The sequence below is a fragment of the Pleurodeles waltl genome, chromosome 6 (assembly GCF_031143425.1).
Source record: "Pleurodeles waltl isolate 20211129_DDA chromosome 6, aPleWal1.hap1.20221129, whole genome shotgun sequence".
NCBI lineage: Eukaryota > Metazoa > Chordata > Amphibia > Caudata > Salamandridae > Pleurodeles > Pleurodeles waltl.
The window spans coordinates 467270898-467293656 of NC_090445.1; the positions used below are offsets into that span (position 1 = coordinate 467270898).

General features: G+C 42.1%; 1 protein-coding gene across 8 annotated transcripts in view; it reads left to right on the plus strand.

Moving 5' to 3' along the window:
- LOC138299904 (membrane cofactor protein-like) overlaps positions 1-6188 on the plus strand; it is a 439137-nt gene extending 432949 nt beyond the window's left edge. For 4 of the 8 annotated variants that reach the window (XM_069238613.1, XM_069238615.1, XM_069238614.1 and 1 more), the window contains one exon: positions 4163-6186. In XM_069238613.1, the coding sequence (XP_069094714.1) occupies positions 4163-4227 (65 nt within the window). In that variant the 3' untranslated portion in view covers positions 4228-6186. Of the gene's footprint in view, positions 1-4162 lie in introns of all 8 variants that reach the window. The other 4 variants (XM_069238612.1, XM_069238618.1, XM_069238611.1 and 1 more) reach the window with 3 other exon arrangements.
- The last annotated feature ends 16571 nt before the right edge of the window (positions 6189-22759 follow it).

The window sequence follows — 22759 nt, forward strand, 5'->3', positions numbered from 1 at the left end:
TTTGTGCCACTAATGCAAGTTTGCCTGACCTTTGTGCTCCGAAAACTTTTATCTTACAGCACTTTCCTCACTGAGGACGATTGGCTCTTAGCTATGTCTTTCTTCCAAAGGCTGTTTCTTATTTACATTTAATTCAGAAAAAACATTATTTTCATTGTAACCTCTATCGTATCCATCATAAGAAGATTTAAGATGTTATACACTTCATTGTAGGCAAGAATTAAGCTTCTACATTGATACAAAAGAATTGGTAATCAAATCCTGCTTTTATCGAGGCATATAAAGGAAGAACAAATTTCAAGATGGGTCATGTCCCATATCACATTCTCCCAAAGGCCCAAGCAACAGCGTTGACATCAATGTGCTATTTTTCTAAACTCTACCCATAGTTATGTCTGACTAGAATAGTGACACACCAAAGTTTTTCAGGTGTTTGTCAGGTGTGTCACTCTTTGGCTCATGACTATGGAGAGAGTAGTACCTGGCTGAACTATGCATAAGGAAAAGGTCTATTTTTTCGGCAGTGTCACAAGGCATATATCCATAAACACCTAGTTTATTGAAACCCTTGGAGCAGGAGTAGCAGAAAGTTTGCCATTCAGCACAGTCCAGAGGGATGAACAGGGGGAAAAGTTGGGCACTGGAGGCTCAACGTGACCCAAAGAAGGGGAGGGATATGAGGGCAAATGTGCAATTGAGAAAAATCCTACGAGTGCATACCATCATTCCTGTCGTGGAGGGCAGCAGGACTCCTTAACACCAATCATATCTTAAATGCACTTGGAATTGCTCTGAAGCCTTCAATTTAAAGACTCAATAAATCCTGGAACTATTTCAAGAGGGACCCTATTGTTTAGTTTGTGGATTCACAAATATGGCTTCTAAGATGTCATACAAGAAGAATATAAGAACCTGAGAAACAACAACACCTAGCATGCGGTGTGTGTATGATATAGTAAATGTAGAATGTGAACCTAACTGCGAGCCACCAGGATGCTGCACATGAGAAGCTGAATCGAGGATAAAAAATGTAATAGCCTGGAAGGGTTCTTGCGGATTAGTAGCTAACTACCACCTGCTTGCAGAAAAAATGTTCCATGAAGAGATACGTTATTACTTTTCTTCAGAAAGTGAAGAAGAGATGGAGCTTCTCCTATTTGAGCCTGGATGGAGTCAAGCTATGGCACGTGTAGCAAGTTTTTTTGTCTCTCTTTCTTATGTTTGTTTGGTCTCAAGCCTACCACTGTTGCAGGAGATGCATGGAACGCCTGAGATCTTGGCCCTGCATGGCAGACACCTTAGAATAGTATTGTTAACCACTTTCAATGGGCTTTGAAGATAATGCTGACAGGAACAGCGAGCCAATGATGGTCTCTGAGCATGAGAGTTCCAGTTGTATTTCTTTAGTCGTTGAGTCAGGCATGCTACCATTCTTAGGATGCTCTTTTGGGAGACTAAATGAGAATTGTGGATGTTGATCAGTATGCAGTTGTATCCAGAACGATGTTGAACTAATATTTCTGATGGCTGTTCCAAGGTTAGTCATGTTAACAAACAAAATGCCTTCTCACTGCGGAGCAGGAATAGCTGTTGCCAAGCTATTTCGCATTTGCATATGTGTTGTAAAGCCAAGGTTGGTGTCAATGTGGAATACTAGGGATATGACACAAGTAGATAGGGAATTACGCTCTGAACCTTTGTTACGGAAAACTCAGTCTGAAGATTCTATTGCTTGCTGCTACTGGCAAAGAGCAAGAATTCTATTTTACGGGGGTGAGCCTCAAATAAACATCCTTTGACATCTGGGCTCAAATAGGAGTGTGGCTGACCAATTATATTTTTAGAGCAGGTGCCATCCACGTATGGATGGATCTTGACATCGTTGTGTGCTAGAACTATGCCAAGGGGTTACATTTGAAAATTAAAGTTAACTTGATATAGTATTTCACCTCTTGTATAGTACAGGTTACAGAAATACATGCAGATTTCAAGGATTTCCTCTGACTGCCTGAGAACCTATTCAAGTTATAGGTGAACTACTGCATGACTATACAGTCACTGCCTTTTCTTGAGGAGAGTGTTTGTAGGGCCTAATGGAAGGCATTTGAGACATCAACCGGTACATGTAGTCAGTGATTGCCGCTATTGTGATTTGGAACATGTTGTTGACACCTTATTGGTGCATTCTTTGTGCTTTACTACTTGAAATCTGGTTGATGCTTCTGAAGGAGGACATTGCTGTGTATCTTCTCACAAAGTTTTGTTGGGTGTGGCACGAGTATTGTATGATGATGATGATGAATCATAAGAGCAAGATAGGCCTGGTTGCATGTACCATGGCAGAATTTAATATTGGAGACTGTGAATAGGCGTATGTTCTAAGAAGGAAGACAAACTGTTTGCATGATAGTAACAAATTTGTGCTCAATTGGTATTTTTTTAGTTTAGAAACTCAATTTTTTACACTATTGGAACTAACAAGGCAAAGGAGAACATGTTTCTAGTTCTCCAGTGCATGCATTTTAATTGGAGCTTTAAAGAAAGATAACCTTATAGTTATCAGTCTTTGAAGCGATGAGGAAAAGGAGTACTAGCTTCTGTATGGTCCTGCAAAGGGGAATGGTTGTACATCTTTGTAGCTAAGTAGAGGTCTGGCATAAGTGACCCTCGGCCCCTCCAATACAAAGACCATCAGTTATAAAAGTATGTAAAGAACGGGGTAGGGGTTGGGTTAGGGTTTGACACATGAACGAGTTGCTGAGGAGATGCTGAAGAGCTGAATTCTGACTGTGCTCTTGACAGCACAATAAGGTATTCGAGAAAACTATACATGGCTTGACATAGTAAAAGCTTAGTCAATTAATACAGCCATTTAAGTTGGATGAATGAAACCATTATATAGACATTAGGTAGGGGACAGACAGCCGGTGAGGGATTCCCAATGAAATGTGATTAGAGCCTTTTAACCTTCACCGTAATTTGAATATTATCTGCTGAGCAGTTTAACAATCATGATTATTCTGGTATCTTTAAATGGACAAATACTGACAAATAAATACTCGTATAACCGTGAAATGCTAATCAAAGCGTGTGCGTGTTGAGTTGGGGTTTAAGAGTTGGTGTCTACTGTATCACCTGCAAATTAGCGATTGACTGGTTTGTTTGATCCCCGCTTAAAAACCATGACTTGCTAAAGAAGGCATCAGGGGCACCTCATCTCCGATTAGGGTGTTTCCTTTTTGTGGTAATGGGATCTACTGAGAGCGCCCACAGTATTATTGCAGTGAAACACAACAGTTTGGTGGCACCTGTTATCCATGATTACACAGGAATGATAGGTGAGAGAGAAGGTTGATATTTTTTATTGGTGTAAGGGTGCAACTTGGCTTCGGTGTTTAGGGGAAAATGCAAAAGCAGAAGGTTGAGAGTTGCTGATAATGATTTTCACTACAGACCCTGGTGGAAAACCCCATTAATAAGATGAAATCCTGATAGTCAGAGCTTTGGGAGGCCTTCAACGGAGAGGGTATACAAGTATTTCTGAAGAGGTACCAGAGTGGTAACAGATTGTTTTGGTGTGCCATCCTTTGTTTTTGTCAATCTTCTCTTTGAAAGTGATGTTGAAGGCTGTTCATTTTTCTGTGGAGTGGTCAATAGGTGGGATTTTGAATTTGGAATAAGAGCCTCGCACATTCTGCTTGCTGGACAACCTTTTAGACTATGATTATTATAATTCAGTTTTTGAATCTACCGCTGCATAATGTTATGTTCAACTGTAAATTGTTTTTTAAATGTATTGATTACAAAACCTTTGGACAGCTGAGGCCATTTTGTTTTCAGGCATTAACTGTCATCAATGCAGCATGTTCAGTGCGTTCATGGGTAACAGTAGTCTACCACACCCCAGTTACAACTGCTTTTCTTCAAAGGAAAAGGAAAGGAATTGTCCTTTCCATCAATAGGGCTCATAGACCATTAATATGCTATCAGTAGTATGTGACCTGGTCATTATTCCAAAACCTGTTTAAGTGGTATTCATTTTAGGCCACCATATCTCTTTCAAAGAAGTTCTGTTAAGGGTTGAAAATTTCAAATTGATATAAATGAAGTATCTTTGCGCTGTGAAACCTATTGAATAATTGCCATTTTTGTTCTCTTTCAGGAAACATGACGCTGATACTGGCAATACTCGTTGTAAAGTGGCTGATGCTCTATAGCAGGAGTTGATTCCACATGAATGAAAGCCATATGTTTAAGTTTATTTTTAATACATTTTACATATAGATCCATAAGATAACCCTGAAACCTTTCTGTGATGATGGATTATCTACCATATCTTGATTCTGAAAAAAAACATAATTTGAAGAAAAAAATGTTTTCTTTTAAACCACAAAAGCTAAATTCTGTTGTCAGACCACACATCTCTTGCAAGCAGCGCAATTATCTTGTTTTTCTGATATGCAAATTGAGTCAAGAATCTTTTGACTTGTGCAGCCCCAGAGTTCAGATTCATCACATGGGGCTCTATAACAGCCCTCCTAGCTGAAGTGCCATTGTTTGATAAATTGTGTCTGATCCACATTAACTCAGTGGTGTCTAAACACTGGTATACTCAAGTGCGTTCTTCATTTGAGTTGATTTGCACTTTAAGAAACTGTATTGTAATAAGGAAAAGTTGTGCATTCGTATTTAATTTTGGCTACTTTAACTAGAGTAACAGTTGCATTGCAGTATATCAGTACAATACACTGGAAGTAGCCTTCTTTTCCTCTCCCTAAACTACCTCACTATTGTAGAAGAGAAGTGAGACATGGTTCATATATGGATGGTCCTCAATTTAGGTTCTGCTTCGTAATCTCATTGATCTTCCTTTGCATACAGAAAAACTAGATTGGGTGAAAGTTTCATAAATGCTTATTCTTCCATTGCTATCACCTGCCCAACTTCTTCTTCTACTTGTGAATTTCCTAGTACTGTAAATACATTTTCATATTGTAGTAGAGTGTGTTCTCTTTGGTGCTGCTAGACAGAAGGGAACAGACCAAGGCAGCCATATTAGAGATTGTTCTGAACAGACATAAATCCATGATCCACTCTATTTTAATTCTATCCACCCCTGCTTCAGGACAAATTCTTCAATGATGCAGTATCCTGATAGGAAAAGGATTCAACACTTTTAAATGTCTGTCATTTTGGTATCTGCCATAACATGTTCACTGTATGTTTGCAGAATTGATTGTGGTGGTGCTTCTTATTTGCCATAAGTAGACGATGAATAGTAAATCAGAAACATAGATTTCATAATGTTAAATTACATTGTTTATCAAATGAACTTGACTGGGTGGAAAAGAAAACACAGCAGTAATGAAGTTGATGAAGACTTTACAGCCGATAATAAAAACAAAACAACCAAGGCTGTTAGCACACTTTTATTGCAGCATCAGAGTTACAGGTTCTCAAATACTCTGTTTAAATTGAAGTATTATCTAGAACAATGGCTGCCATACGGGTTGCATTTTAATAAAAGAATGCATCTATTTATAATAAAAACTACATTGGAAAAAATTGCAGTTCATTAACGTTTTTGTTTTCCTTAATTGACCTTGATAATCTAAAACGTAATGTTCTTGCATACAATGATGTATTATTTTTACTCAAATGATCACCATATCTTTATTGTGCCTTTGGTCTCACAGATTTGTGTGAATGTCTTGAAATGAAGGATATCAAATGTACAGGGAGGTGAGCTAGAAATACAAGAAGCAATCCCGCTGAAAGCTGTTTAAAGTTATTTTTGCAGTCATAAAGAAAAGAAAACTACATATTATAAACAAAGGAGAAGTGTTCATGATTTTCTCTTAACTAAAGATACCCTTGAACTACCTTATTTCTCCTCACCTTAACTGATGTAGTTAAAGCCTCTGCAATGTAACGTATGTTTTCTCAAGTGAAACAGGGTCTTCCCATCCAACGTTTGGTATCAACTTCAGTGGTGTTGGTCCTCTTGACTTGCTGCATCAAATTACTACTTTGTAAAGCCCTACTACTTACTGTGTGAATCTTGAAGCACTGCAAATAACATTGCCGGCCTTTGTAGGACCCCTATTAATGCTCATGGACTGTGGGATATGCCTGCATCTGTACAGACATAACACTTTCTGTGAAGATAAACATCTATTTTACTCATGTCTATCTGAGACATACATAGCCAAACTGAAAATAAATTTGCCTTAAAACGATCTGGCTGCTTAAGTCCATTTTTAATTCTTCCATTTATAAAGCAAGCAATAAAAAAGGCAGATAGTAAGAGGTTTCCAATAAAATGGACTATGGTACTTTATTAATGATGCAGCTAGGGTGATCTGACCGTGAACAATGGCCACTTCTTCCTTTGGAGCTGTGAATGGAGGAAGTAGCAAGGAATATCAGTCGATTCCAGGCATGCCTTTGCACTGTGGTACTTTACAATGCAACCATTACCACTCTTACCTTTACTACACATTATATTGTTATTCTGTGTATGTAACATACACCATGCATGCCCTCAAAATGTGATTTGATTGGAATGTGTTTTTTTTTCTTTTTGCTACACAAAGTAAAGATTCGAAAGTTATATCTGAAAACAAAAATTCCAGAGCAATAATTAGGTTGAAATTAATTGTTACTATGTGTAAGAAATTGGGTTACTGGTTGAGGGGGTGAAAACCTTCTTAAGCAGCACCCACAATTCTTCTTAGGGTAAAGTCATAAGCAAACCCTAAGTTAACCTGCGCTCAACCCTCGGGTAGCTTGACACAGCAGTCAGGCTTAACTCGTAGGCAATGTGGTACAGCACCTCAAAAAGTAATTAAGTGAAAACACACCACAAACGGAGCCCACAATATAGTTAGGAAAGTAGAGCATGTTTAATTAATAAAGCAAGACCAAAACTACAAATATCCAGTCAGTAAAACCTGAGATATTAAATTTTAAAAACTTTAGTAAATGTAGCACCAAAAGGCGCAAAGCGCCAACTGTGGCTATCTGGTCGGACCAGACCAGGAAAAAAGCCACAAGTTCAGGCCGACTGCAATGGAGCGCCAGCTGGCTACAGGGACCCAGTTAAGCCTGATGAACAAAGTCCCTTCAATCTTGGTTTGCGGAGCGTTGTGAGGATTCACATCGAAGATCTTTAACACAGCCGAAGCTGTGCATCAGTTCCAAGATGCGGCAAGGCTGCGGTGTGAGGTCCTAGTGCATCGCCGTCAAAGATCTCGTTGACGAGGGCTTGTGATGTGAAATCCAGAGTTCTTGATGTGTCTCACAGTCCGGGTGATGCGTCGGTTCCAAGGAGCTGCGATGCAGAGTCCGGATCTATCGTCATGCTGCAGTTAACAAGAAATACAACAGCCTGCAGTTCTGAAGGTGATGCAGGCTGAGGGGGTGATGTACATCTTTGTTACTGGTCCAAACCACTCAGCAGGGAATGTGCTTCGGTTCAACTTGGAATTGCGCCACACAGCAGAGGAGATGTCTCTTCCGCTGCATCCAAAGAGACTGGCAAAGCAACTTAGGCTGATTTATAAGGGTTCAAGACTGCAGTGGCACCACTTGGCAGGGTAGATTCACAGATGGCAGAATGTAGGTCCAGGTGCAAGGTTGTTGAAGCCTTCAAGTCAGGAGGCCAGCCAAGTAGCCCTTGGAGTCAATCTGAGTTCAAGGGATGTTGGCCCAGTCCCTCTTACCCAGACAGGAGGGCAGCAGGGAGCAGATCAACACAACAAAGCAGCAGCACAGCAAGGCAGTAATACAGAAGAGTGCAGTTAGGCAGAGTGGCAGTCTTTCGGTGGCCCAGCAGTCCTTTTTCCTTGCAGTGTCCTCACAGGTCCAGAATTGTACTGAGGTGGTAGGGTGTGAGGTCAAGTCTTTATGTCCAGCTGTGCCTTTGAAGTGGGGGACAAACTTCTAGAGGTTCCCCCCTTCCTGTTCTGGCTCCAAAGTAACTACAGGGGATATACAGCCCTTTGTGTGGAAGCAGAGCACAACCTACTCAAGTGTAAGTGTGCCGTGCTCCTCCCCTCCATCCTGCGAGTGATGTCACCTTCAGGCACACAGTGTGTGACTGTTTAGGAGGAATGCACAAAGTACAACTGTCAGCTACACCGAGTCATGTGACCAGAAACAGGCTACAGGTATTAAATGGCTAAGGCAGAAAAATGGCAACTTTCTAAAATTGCTATTTTCTAAACTGTAATTTAAAATCCAGTTTCACCATGAGTTATGATTTTAAATTTCGATTCCAGAGACACCAAACATGAACTTGGTTATCTGTCTCCATTTGAAAACTGCAGTTATAAAATGTGACAAGTAATTCTAATGTCATCCTATGGAAAGAATTGGTCTTGCAGTAAAACAAATTTAGGAGTTTTCACTACCGGACATGTAACACATAAAGGTACATGTCATACCTTTTAAATACACTGGATCCTCCCCTATGGGCTGTCCAGGGCCTACCCTATGGGGTGATATTTATATGTATAAAAAGGGAAGATCTGGGCTTGGCAAAAGGTGTATTTTGCCAGATCAACATGGCAGTTAAAAACACAGCCTGCAGTGGCAAGCCTGTGACATGTTTTAAAGGGCTCCTGAAGTGGGTGGCACAATCGGTGCTGCAGGCCTACTAGTAGCATTTAATTTACCGGCCCAGTCGCACACATAGTACCACATTACTAGGGACTTATAAGTAAATAAAATATGGTAATTGGAGGATAAGTCAATGGTTCCATATTTAATGGAGTGAGAACATGCACTTTAGTACTGGTTAGCAGTGGTAAAGTGTGAGGGTCCTAAAGTCAGCAAAAATTAGGCCCGCGAAAAGTTTGGGGGGGGGGGGGGAGATCACCCTGAGGTTGACAGGTCTAACACTATGTAATTTGTAAGTTTCTACTGCTATCTAGAAAAGGCATCCTTCAGCAGCAGTGGTGATCAAGGAACTGAGTAGGCCAAAGAAGCTAAATGGTGTACATCAAAGTTTTAAGAGTCTTCCTGAAAGTCTAGAGATGTCTTACTGCGTACAGAGCAGAAGGCATTGTAATCTTCAGGAATTTTGTGGCCCTGAGCAAGTCCTTTTTTGGGGCGCCCTGTTTAGAGCAACTTTGAATTATATTGCCTATCCTGCCAAGCATGCATGATGCCCATTTGCCAGATGATTAGTACAAAACACAGATTAAACTCATCATTTAAACAAAAGAAGCTTGTAATTCTACAGAAACATTTGACACTTTTAGCTCGGCCTGGCAAACAGATAACTACATGTGATGACCTTGTTTACTTGAGATACAGCAAAGAACAAGTGTTGAAAGAAATACATTTTTATTAATAAAAGCTTTACACAAGTTTGAGATTCAAGCAAAGAATGTTTTATACAGTGGGCATGAAATCATTCTACTAATGTAACATTTTAGGAACATTGGCAGACATTCAGCATCAGCTTTGGTCTTGTTCCTTCCTGTGGAGGTAAACTGGCAGTGCTGGAGGTCCAACCGTGGCGCAACCACCAGGGTCATAATGTGGCCCTTTGTCTTGCCCAGGGGGCAATTCCCTAGTTGTGAAGCAATGGTATGGTCCTTTGCCAACATATGTGACTGTGGGAAGGAAGAACCACCTACACATGCTGTACTGCAATTACTGCTACCTATGGACTCAGCTAGATTTTTGATAAAGTGGTTTCATCAGTGCCTAAATGATATGGGACAGAAACCGTTGACGGCTTTACGAATGAGATGGGATGATATTTTGGGTAGGGTGTTTACAGACAAACATAGAGCAATATATTGGCATATATTCTAAGAAGGTTTCTTGTAATACGAGACTCGAGTATATCCAATTTAATTTCTTATAAATGACGTACCTTACACCCCTATAGACTGCAAGTTATATATGGTGGGGACCCGTTAGGTTGCCCAAGATGTGGACACTCTGGACCTGACTTCGAGCATATGACCTGGAGTTGCCCTACTCTTCAGGCATAGTGGCAGGTGGTCCTTCAGTGCCTGCATCGTTCACCTGAATGCACTGCCCCATGTATGATAGAAGCATGCATACTGGGGAACTTTCCTAGACCTAATAAATGTAAAACGGGTTCCCGATTTCTGGACTTTATCTAAGATGTTAATATGTGGGTGGTGGTCGAGAAGAGGTCTGGGCATATGAAGACGACTAGTGGCTGCACTGTGGACAGATTTTAACTAACTGGTAACATCCAGAGAATGATACAGACTCCGAGATGGGAGACCTGGAAGCATCAGAGAGTGACTCTTGAGAGGCGGGCCTGGCCAAGGATGTTGAAAGTGGACTGACAGTGGACGACTTGGATGACGGTAATAACTGGTGGCACGGTCCAAGATATACCTGAAGACTCAAGTGTTGGTACCCCACCTCCAGCCCATGAGAGAGAGACAGAGAGAGACAACCCCCCCACCTCCACCACTCCAGAAAATGTGTGCCATACCTTGATTCCCAATATTGCTGAAACAAGCCTGACCTGTTGCCCTCTGGCCTGTCCCCAGACTTAGCCACACTAACTGAGACATAAGTGTGTTTGATGTATGTTCCATTTAAAATACCCGCCTCTGTTGGTTGGGTTGGCAGAACATTGCTATAATTATCCTGGTGACCTGGGAGACCTCCTCTTTGGGAATGGGATGGAGACATTCACCCACTTCCCGCACCACCTATTCCAGAAACTCACTCAGATTAGATAGCTACATGCCCACCCTCACACCCCCTACCACACCTGACCGCTGGTAACAATAAGATAAGCTGACGTGGATAGAGTCCACAAGTCTATGTGAATACAAGTGAGACAACAGATGTTTCATTCATATGCCTCGATTACCCAATAGATATGAGATACTTTGATCCAATGTAAAGTATACTTGCTGACACGAAGTTTCTGTTAGTATTTGAGAGATAAGACTTTGGGGGTCATTACGACCCTGGCGGAACAAGTCCGCCAGGGCCGTGGGACGCGGTGGCACCGCCGACAGGCCGGCGGTGCCCCGCGGGGCATTCTGACCGCGGCGGCTCAGCCGCGGTCAGAGAAGGGAAACCGGCGGTCTCCCGCCGGTTTCCCGCTGCCCCAAAGGAATCCTCCAAGCCGGCGCAGCATGCTGCGCCGGCATGGGGATTCCGACTCCCCCTCCCGCCATCCAGTTCCTGGCGGTTCTCCCGCCGGGAACCGGATGGCGGGAGGGGGAGTCGCGGGGCCCCTGGGGGCCCCTGCCGTGCCCATGCCTATGGCATGGGCACGGCAGGGGCCCCCGTAAGAGGGCCCCTAAAAGTATTTCAGTGTCTGCAAAGCAGACACTGAAATACGCGACGGGTGCAACTGCACCCGTCGCACCTTCCCACTCCGCCGGCTCTATTACGAGCCGGCGTCATCGTGGGAAGGGAGTTTTCCCCTGGGCTGGCGGGCGGTCTTGTGAAGACCGCCCGCCAGCCCAGGGGAAAACTCGGAATACCCTCCGCGGTCTTACGACCGCGGAGCGGTATTTCGGAGGGGGGAAGCCTGGCGGGCGGCCTCCGCCGCCCGCCAGGCTCGGAATGAGGGCCTTTATCTTGTTGACCAAAAGCTGGGAATGTATTGAATCATATCACAACATCATATCACAACATCCTAAAGATATTACTTAATGCCAATAAAAATATTTTTAAAACTTTTTTTTAAAAAAAGATTGATGTTAACAGAACTCTGAGATCTAGAGGGGATATACCGTGGAAGCTTATCCGGAATAGGACAGGCCAACATTATAGAAAGTTTTGTGAGTTACAGAGAGCGATTTAAATTGAATTTGCTTTGCTAGGAGAAGCCAGTGAGGGGAGTTCAAAGCTGCTGTAGTGGGAGAGCCACTTACAAAAGAACAAGCTAATTTTGCTGAAGCAAATGGAATGTGGAAAAGACGTTTTATGAGATACTTAGGGGCTCCCAAAAATATAGCAGTGCCATAGTCTGCTCTACTCAGAATAGAGCTCCGCACAATTAAGAGATGCAGCTGACTAGGGAACAAAGGTGGGATCTTTCAAAGTATTAAGAAAATCAGGTGGATGAAATTCTAATCTTGCTATAAAACCCTGTGAATACTGTCCAAATATACTCCCACGTTACGGACCATGGTCGTTACCACTGGAGTAGAGCTATTCTCCAGAGGCCACAAATTTGTTGGTAAATGGTACATAGCTTTCCTTATGTGACAGCAAATGACTTCAGTTTTGTCACTTTTGAATTTAAGTGAGTTGGCACAGAGCCAACTTGAGGTGTCCTGCATAAATCTTTGGAATGATACCAGAGGTGATTTTCAGGTATGATCCCATTTAAGTACCAACTGGGTACTGTCGAGGAACACTGGACAAGTCAACAGGCTACATGGTTGGCAATAGCAGCCATAATCACCAAGCGTAATATAGCGCGGTTGTGGGGCACGGAGTCGTGGTCTAGTCTTCAGGAGTGGAGGTCAAACCTCAACTGGTGCCACAGCACGGAAAAAGTAGTTTATGAAAGCAGGGGGTGCCTGGGGAAATGTGCAAAATCTGGGGTGGGTGGGGGGCTTACAGGGGAAGGGATTGATCCTGCTGTAGGAGGTCAGAGGGTGTTCACTCAGTTGCTGTGTATTAAAAGGGGGAAGTCTGTTTATAGTGTCAATTTGATAATGCAATGCTTGGTATCCCCACTCCGAGTTCTTATCAAAAGAGGGTTTATCGATGGTCGCATATTACAAGATGCAATGGCTGTTTTGTCGTCTACTAAAAATAATTTAAAAAAAAAGTTGTGTACTGTCAGCATTATTAACAAACTTAAGACCTTATGATGAAATTAGCGCAGCCAGCGGCCTGAGATACATTAAACACTGTGGACTCAGTGAGGAACATTTACGAAATTGAAAGTTGAGCATAGATAAATTACTAATTTCTAGCTTGTAAATAGTACCACATAAGTCCCCAACTTTAGAGACTGTAGTGTCTCTGCACATGTAAGTATTCCTTTTAGCATTAAATATGGGAAGGACAGAGGAGAGTGGTTGGAAAATGAGGATTACTCGTGACTAAAGGGGAGAGGTTAGGAGGGGTTTAGGAAGGGATGTGCCACCACCCACAAAAGTAAGCCCATTGCAATTCACAAACTGAATTTCTAAAGTTAATATACCACAAAATGACCCACAATGGTAGTAAACTACTCCAACCCAGAGCTGAAGTACGTCAAGCACCACACATGGCCAACCACTGGTACTGCAACTCCCTTAGAAAATAATGAAGGTAGGGGCTTAAAATAAGCCCCATAAGGAAATAATGTTATGTTAAATTATTTAAGAACCGTTTTTTAAATTAAAAATAATGAATGGAACATTACATTTTAATAAAAATGTAAACAGATTACTGCTAATTCTTTACATGACTTAGCAATTATTCATGCAAGATAAAAATGTTTTTACTTTAGATGGTAATTTTTTTTTTAAATTTAAACTTAGGCAAAACTAATTTTAATTTAATGTGTTTGAATTAGAGGTAATGTATAATAGAGCTGTATTTTTTTTTCAGGAGGTGGAACATTTAAAAAGAAAAATATATACATAACTTACAATAATATTTAACATACACATATTTTACTAACTTCTTCCTAGTTTAATAAACCTTTTTACTTTGCCCTGTACTTTACCATAGGAGGATTCTGCAGTAGGGGGATCCCCAGGTCTTTTGGAGAAAAAATACCCAAACTTCCCTAGCTGGAGATACAAATAACAAAAAATGGCACCTTAATAAATTAATATGAAGATAACCTGATAGGCCATCTAAGTAGGTAGGGTAACAGGTTGACTATGGAACTGTTACACAACTTGTTCAGATGGAGGTGCAAAAACAAAGAATGCAATAGAGTGTTGCCATAACTCTAGTTCAATAAGACCTCACCACTCTAATTATTACAATTTCCAGGAAATGTTGAAAAAGTTTCCAAGAAATGAGACTGGTACAAACGTTTTACAGGTAGTCTGCAAAAAAAGAAATTAATGAACAACCCCTCTTTAAAGTTCAGCAGTTTGGAACATTTGGGGGAGAAGGGCAGGTCACCTCAAAAGCATTACATACATGGTAAATCAATAACCACTCTAGCAAAAAATAATCACCAACAACCTGTTTTCCATTATTCTCCTGTCAGAAAAATTGCATTCTAATTATATACTTAATCTAAAACAAAATCTAACATTGATAAATATGTAAATGATCTACTAAAAAGTATATTTATTTGATATTTAATAAAACGTGTCAAATGTAATTCCCCAATCCTATCTCTTAGGACTCTACCATCCCACTCCTGAAAATATATGACAAAAAATTAACCCACTCCCCAAAAAATAAAAAAATGTATATCATTTTCCCTTACTTTTTGGGGGAACTTTCCCAGCCCCTAAACCCCCATTCACCACTTCCCATTACTTTATTTATGGGGGGAGGGGGGAGAATAGTCTCCTCTCCCTTCGAACCCTGGTTGCTAAACACCTATTTGCCCCATTTTTTCAACCCCACTATACCAAATTCTTACCCACGCTTTTGTGTGTGGTGAAGGCTTGTGTGGTTAAGAGATGAGTAGAAGAGGTAAGTTTGTGGTGTAGACTGTGGTAAAGGCACCATGTGGTATTGTTACTTTAACAAGGACTTAATAACAAATAAAGAAAAACTACTTGCATTCATGGGGTTGAACTGCTAAGAGGGAGCTGGGTATGCAACAACTGATGAGGAAGGGTAACTGAAAACCTTTAAAGGTTTGTTAATTACCACTGTTATTGCTTATGTTGACAACTAAACGGTTATTGTGATCTAAAGTTATAGCCCATCTGCACTGAGTTCTTGGGAGTGGTACAACACCTTGCTGTTTGTAACCATTGCTAGCGCGTCGGTCCTTAATAAGTAAGCTTACAAGGTGACGCGTATAGGTCGATGAACCTTTTGATTCACATGGCGTATCCTAGCCACAGTGTGACAAGTGTACACAATAATCAATACACAGCTTTAATAACCTTTGTCAAAGCATTAAACAGTTAATCAAGAACACCAAAAGGCTAGACATACCATGACTTTTCAGCCATGAATAACCACACCTCAAGATATACGTTTATTAGTTTTATTGCCCTTTTGTTACAATACTAAGTCATAAGATTAGTTCAAAACTTGATTCAATTCAATAGACCGCGATTAGTTAATTAAAAGATGCCATGAACATAATCTAATCAAAGCTTGCGTTAAGATACAGTCTAGCTCATTTGCACAAATCAATAAGAAAATCAATCCTAATAACCCAGTTAGTGGCATAAGTTCAGCAGAATTGTCAGTCAATCAGTTGTCATATAATTGTCAAGTATTGTCATGTAAGAGAAACCTTATCTAATCCAGATCAGCATTAGCAAGTGGGGCGTCAGGCGAAAACAATTTAGAACATGAATTTGAAAAATAATATCTAACTAAGGATACTATATAAACAGCGCAGTTGGTACCTAGAAAGGAAAAGCAATGCAATACAGTCACATTTTCATATCTACTTATCCTTGGTAGGGGTCAGCAGCAGAATCCGTCTTCATCTTCAGGTCATCAGTCAAGCAGCACTGCATCAGGCTCTCAGTCAGAGAGTTGAGCCCAATGACAGAAACTCAAGTCACCTCTGCAATTTCGACAAAGGTCTGCTCTCGCAAACTCTCCCTAACATCTCTCCTTCTCCCTCTCTATCTATCTGCATCTGAGGTCTTTTCCCTCTGTCATTTTGTTATGTCAAAGTCACCCAGACTATCCCCTAATTGGTCAATTAGTCGTACATTATTTACTTAGCCAATGAAATAAACACATCAAATCTATAGATGCTAATACTTCATAGTTCACAGGTCGTTGATTGGTTCGTTTTGCGATGTTCTCATCATCCACCTCGTTAGGTATCGAAAATGTTGCATCTTCATCTCCCTTCAGTGTCTTCATTGTTCGAGTCCTGGGTAAGCACACTCAGTGCGCTTTACATGACAATTGCTACAATTCTGATTCTACCATCTCCTGTGTGTCGGTTCACGTGGAAGTCTTCAGCTATGCAAAATTTCATTAAATAATGAGCAGTTCAGGGTTAGTTCAACTCATCAGCATTTTCCATTAGAAGCACAGCTTTTGCATAAGGCCTGGTAAGACTAGGCCAAGACATTCACTAAGTTAAGGCCTACAATTAATAAAACATAGGTTATATCTTTCAATATGTGACATTACTGCATTATTTTATTACATTTTCTTTATTTACGGGTAGGTTAGTCTTCTTAATACTTTTCGTTAATACTGATGGCCACCCTCCGAGATCACAATTTCAAACGGTCACATTATTTTCTATATTATTCATTTTTATACTAATTTCATTATTCAAAATACATAAACATTCATTAATATATTCTAACCAATACGTTTACATTAACAATCCCTCCTCTGATGACTAAATATGTCATCACACTACTTTTCCCTTGACAGTTTCATAGTTCAATCTCCTCAACATTTTGCCTTCTCCTCAAATCTTCTCTATAAGTTCTTTCCCTGTTTTGTTCTTCCCTCCTCTGATTATTTTTAGACTTTTTCAATGTAATCTTTTGACATAATTTGCATAATCCCCATAAGCCTAATAAACAAGCAATTACAATTAATATTCCCAGTATAATTTTTTATAATACTCCATTTCATATTTGACTAAGCCAATTTCCAGCTGAAGCAATTCCTTTTCCAACCTTCTCCCAAACACCTGGTTCTTTTAACTCCTTCAAATCACTACTTGAGTTAGTCAGGTTAGTAAGTAAGGGCCAGATGTACAAAAGTTTTGTGAGTCGCAAATTGGTCGCAGAGCTATTTGCGACCTCGCAAAAAGCAAAATGGTATATACCAAAGCCATTTCGGAGTTCAAAATAGCGATGCGACCCATTACCGACTCGCAAAAATTGCAACCTGATTTTGCGACTCGCAATTACGAAGTCGCAAATTGGCAGTCGCAAACCGAATGCACAAGGCAGTCGCAAAAAGGCCATTTTGCACACACAGATTAGCACTGATTCCGAACAGGTGGTAACCAGATCCAAAGTATAAAAGGAGTCCCACAAGGCATCTGGCGTTTTCAAAATGACTGCACTATACGTGATTGCATGGAGGAGGAGAGTCCAGGCCACCCAGCAGAGGAGGAGGAGGCAGAGACCGGAGAGGATATACCAAACCAGGCAGACACTGTTTCAACAAACTGAGGATGAGATTTATGATAAATATAGACTGAGCAGTGCAGTTATCCTAGAGATCATTGAACTGCTGAAACCTCAGCTTGAACGCCAGACAATGCGCGGATGCTCCATCCCCACACATGTGCAAATGCTCTGCTCACTGCACCTCTTGGCCTCGAGTAGCTATCGGGGTGATTGCAGTGGTAGGTGGGGTATCCCAAAGTGCCCTCTCAGGATTCTTCCTACGTTTCCTAGATGCCATACTTGCACACATGTCCAGATATATATACCTTTCCAAGGATGAGGCGGAAATTAACAGCACCAAGTTGGACTTCTACAGAATTGCCAACTTCCCCCATGTAATAGGGTGTGTGGATGGGACACATATACCAATTTGCCCACCAGCAAATCTGGAATATGTGTTCCGCAATAGGAGATGTACACACTCACTAAACATCCAGGTGGTATGTGATGCCCATAATGTCATTACTGACATTGTGGATAAATATCCAAGAAGTACACATGCTGCATACATAGTCAGGCACAGTGGGATACACCAACGCCTAGAACGTGGAGAGTTTGGCGAAGGATATTTATTAGGTACTGTTGAGTACACTCTGATGTCTTAAATACATGTCACTGCATAACCCTGTGATGCCCTGCTAATTTTGGCTCTTTTGTCACACAGGTGACAGTGCATATGCCCTGAGACCATGGATACTCACTCCATACCTAACACCTGGCAATCAGAATGAGAGGCAATACAACATAGGACATCAGTGGACCAGAGCTGTCATTGAGAGGACGTTCGGCTTGTTGAAGTCACGTTTCAGATGCCTGCACAAATGTGGAGGGGCACACCAGTATGCCCCAGAAACTGCATGCAAGATCGTTGCAACTTGTGCCATTCTCCACAACATTGCCACCAGACGTGGGCTATATCTCACCCCTGACTACACAGATTCGGAGGATGAGGAGCAAGAGCTACCACACCGACAGCCTGGGGATGGAAGCATCACAATGGAGGGCAGACAAAGACCAAACCACATTGCAAACCACTACTTTGGCAGGTACGTGGCAACCGTGACAACACTCACTAATGAAAGACATACATAGCCCAGTTGTGTAGTACAACATTTTATCCCTTTAATTTCAGGAATATAATGCAGAAAATATTGTCAACTCAACTGCACGAAGAAAGCAAAAAGTAATGTCTCACACATTAAGTTCATGTGCCTAAGTTAAAACATAGATTGGTAGCTCACAGCCTCCTGCGACTGCGGCCACCATGGCCCAATCCAGGTTGGTCCCCTGATCCTTGCCGGACACTGCTACTCCGCAGGATCTGTGCATCAGAGGCAGATACACTGATGACACTGGAGATCTCCTCGCTATCCTGAGGGGTATTGCCAATGCCCCTTGCTGCCTGGCTGGTCTCTATCAGGTCCACTGCATGGCTGATGTGCCCTAGTCCTCTTGCCACATCACCAGCAAAATGGCCAAGTTCCACCTGCAGCTTCACTGTTTACCTTGACAGGCAGATTGTTGTGGTTGCAAGGCGCCCGATTGATACACTGTCTGTCCAAACGGGCAGCAGTGTTGCGCTCTCTGAGCCTTGCATGTGCCCTACCTGCCACCATTTCCCTGACCAAGTCGTTTAAGGAGCTTGTAAGGTTTGACATGTTTGTGTTCATGGCAGTAATGTGGTTGTTCACATTGGCAAAACCCTGGGAGAGTGTCTGCTGCAGTCTGTTCAGGTTCCTATTCATCACCCGCATGTGTCTGTTTCGCAGCCGGAGACTTTGCAGAAAGGATGCCTCCAGTCTTAAAAAGTGTTCATCGTGACATCCTCCTCACTCGCTGACTGCATTGGGCGTTGCCATCTCCGCAAATGGCCAGCTGACCTATGTGGCCGACTCTCCCTCATCAGTGGCCCCAGTGTCAGGTTGCCTGCCTCAAGACCCAGATCAGTCTCACCCATGTTCTCTGGTGCATGTTGGACGGGTGGTGTAGTCATGCACTCCCCAGAAGTTTCCGTGGCTGCCTCGTCTGCTGTGTGTGTGGCTGGTTCATCTCCCTGCACAGTGGGGTTGTTGGTGGGTCCTTGTGGGAGACCTGTGGGACACAGGTGATACACTGTCAGTGCCTCACATATGTTTGATGTCTCAGAATAAATATTTCTCAAAATTTGGACTACTGTACTACATTGCCCATAATGTACTGTTCTGTAGGTTGCAACATAGGCATGGAGCAAATCTGGAGGATGCATGCTTATGTGTACTGTGGTTGTGTGCATGGTGCATAGAGTGGTGTAAATAAGTTAATTTTGGTACTTAATTTTGGATGTTCCCAGAGCAGAACTGTCAGTCTCCAATTCTGATTACTGCCTCCAGCTCCAGAGTGGTCTCCACCATGGTCTCTATGGCTTAGGGGGTGGTACTGTATGGTGCTCCTCCAGTGTCATGCATCTCCCTCATCCCTTTCCTTGGTCTTGGACCAGAGGTAATACCAACTTTTGCGGACCTCATCTATTGTGTGATGGCTGACTCCAATGGCATTTATCTTGGTAAGGATGTCCTGCCAGATTTTCTTCTTTTGGGTATCAGGGACACTCATTGCTGCCTTTCCAAACAAGACATCATGGTGCAGGCAGCACTCCTCTGTTAGGACCTCCAGCTCCTTTTCAGAAAACTTCAGTTTCCTTTTCCTGCCAGCACTGGGTGTCTCCTTGTCCTGAGATGCCATGGTTGTAGTAGCTCCTCTCAGCTGGGTGTGACTGTGCTGTTTGCGCTGGGTAGGCTCCTCCCTGTTTCATTGGGGTACTTCCTGGTTCTGATGTCATCACTCAGAACCAGGAAGTGTGTTTTTAACAATTTTTTTTGCACCTGCATGCAATTTGCGACCCAGTCGCAATTTGCAACTCCGGACCACACCCTTGGGCAATTTGTGACCTCGCAAATTGCGAGGTCGCAAATTGCGGTGCGACTCCGCACCGAATCGCAATTTGGTATTGCGATTTTTTTCATGCATCTTGTTTTGCGAGTCGGAAATAGTGATTCGCAAGGAGTCACTTTTTCCGACTCGCAATTATTTTTCTTCCTACATCTGGCCCTAAGTCTCTTATCCCCTTAATGTTATTCGGTATGTCTGAGCAGCAATGGCTAAAGTTAATCATTTTACAGACTCCGTCATCCTTTGCTAGAAGGATGTCTAAAGCGAGACGGTTTTGGAGAGTCACATCCACAGCCAATTCAGTATCAATCAGGAGTATTGACCCTGTAAAAGTTGTCAGCATGTTATCCACAATAGTAGACAACTTTCTAATTTTGATTGAGTTCAGGATGACTCCAAAAGAAGGAATCACCGCACCAAATATATCACCCACCATTGCAGAAGAGGATTCTCTTCTCTGTCTTTTATGATGTAATTCAGTCAATTTCGGAAAAATTTTCAAGTCATCTATCTGATAAATCTTTAAGAATACCATCCCCAAATAACATGTCCCATACCATCATCTTTGAAGACGGTAATAAGCATTAAGTCCATTCAGGACCTGTGTATCTTCGACTTGCTATTCTCTTTCTTTTCAACTTACGATCACCACTTAATTCTCCTTCACTCAATTCTTCCTTTCTTTTTGTATCTACTTCTTCTTCTATTGTCTGATTTATAACAATTTTTTTCTTTTTCCCTATTTGCGATTCTGGCCACTTGTCTCCTTTTCTCGTTCCTTCAGCCAATATCCTTTTCAGGATTTGACTCTTCTCCTTTTCTTTCTCTATGGTGTTGTCTATTGATGGACCTGCAACAGGCTCAGGAAGAGTCGAATCGCCTTGACTTTGATCGAGCTCAATTCCTTCACCCTCTGGGTCTGTTGCTTGCTCTGTTTGCTTCTTGGATCGGTCTGCTTCTGGGAGAACCCCTGCTGAGCTATGCTCTCCAACTGTATCAGTTATAATAGACTCTCCTGCTGCGTCAGTCGAGAGAGGTTCTTCTGCACCCTCCTGTAGTTCATCACTTTCATCTCTTACAGGGGTGATAGAACCATCTTCCACAAGATCTGGTCCGACTTCAGGTCCTTTCTGTTCCTTCTCCGGTTCTGGAGCTGCAACTTGCTTCGCAATTGCTGGAGTTCTCAGTAATGCTTCTTCATGATCCAGTGGACATGCCACTTTCTTCATATGACTAGCGTAAATCCAGTTTGTGATTCCTGCACACTTCACAGCTGTCGTAGTTGTTAGGATCAGCTGGTAGGGCCCTCTCCAATGAGGCTCTAAACAAGTCTTGCAAACATGTTTTCGGACAACTACCGATGTCCTGGTTCGTGAATTGGTGGCAGTGTGCTGGCCTCCACCTGGTGAGTGAAAGAGCGAACCACATCAGCTAGACCCTTGCAGTAGTCCAACACCATATCATCCATAATAGTTACAAGTGTATTGGCTGGAACTGCTGGCAACCTCTATGTTCTGCCCATAAGGATCTCGTGGGGTGACAGTCCTGTCTTCCTGTTTGGTGTATTTCTCATTGATATCAATACCAAAGGCAAGGCATCTGGCCATTTCAAATTCGTAGCTGCACACATCTTGGCAATTCTCGATTTTATCTGCTCCACTAGTCCTGATGCTTGAGGGCGGTAGCTACAATGCAACTTCTGCTCAATGTTTAGTGCTGCACACAAATGTTTAATCACTTTAATGAAATGCGCTCCCCTATATGATTCTAAAGAGATCGGAGATCCGAAACGTTGTAGCAACTTTGTAAGCAACAACTTTGTTACTGTGAGACTTTCATTCCTTTGTGTAGGGTATGCTTCAATCCAGTGACTAAAAATGCACACAGTCACCCACACATACTTCAAACCTCCACACTCCGGCATCTCAATGAAATCCAACTGCAATCTGCTGAATGGACCTCCAGCTCTTCCAATGTGGCTCAAATTCACCACAGTCCCTTTTCCCGCATTTAGCTGCTGACAGATTACACAGCGATGGCATACTGCTTCTGCTGCTTGTATAAATTTAGGATTGAACCAGTCAATTTTGAACACTCGAACCATGGCATCCCTCCCAATGTGTGTCTGATTATGATAGTACCTCGCCATTTGTGACAGCAAACTATTTGGCAAGACCATCTGATCCTCTTCGGATACCCATATCTCATCCTGCCTCTAAACACATTTTAATTTTGGCCAAAGTCATTTCTCTTCTTTGTCAACATTACTCTGTAAGGTTTTCAACTCTTCTAGAGTATCAAACACTCTTAATGCAAAACTTGTACATGTTTAATCTTCTTCTGACATCAGTTCCCACTTGTCCTTGAACGATATACAGTTCAAAGTACAAAATCTTGCGACTTGATCCGCATATCCATTTCCCAATTACATGTAGTCTTGTGATTTTAGATGTGCACTGCATTTCACCATGGCAATCTCTTCAGGCAATTGCACTGCCTACAGCATTTCTCACTGATGAACCAGTAGACGTCAGGAAACCTCTCTGTGACCACAACTG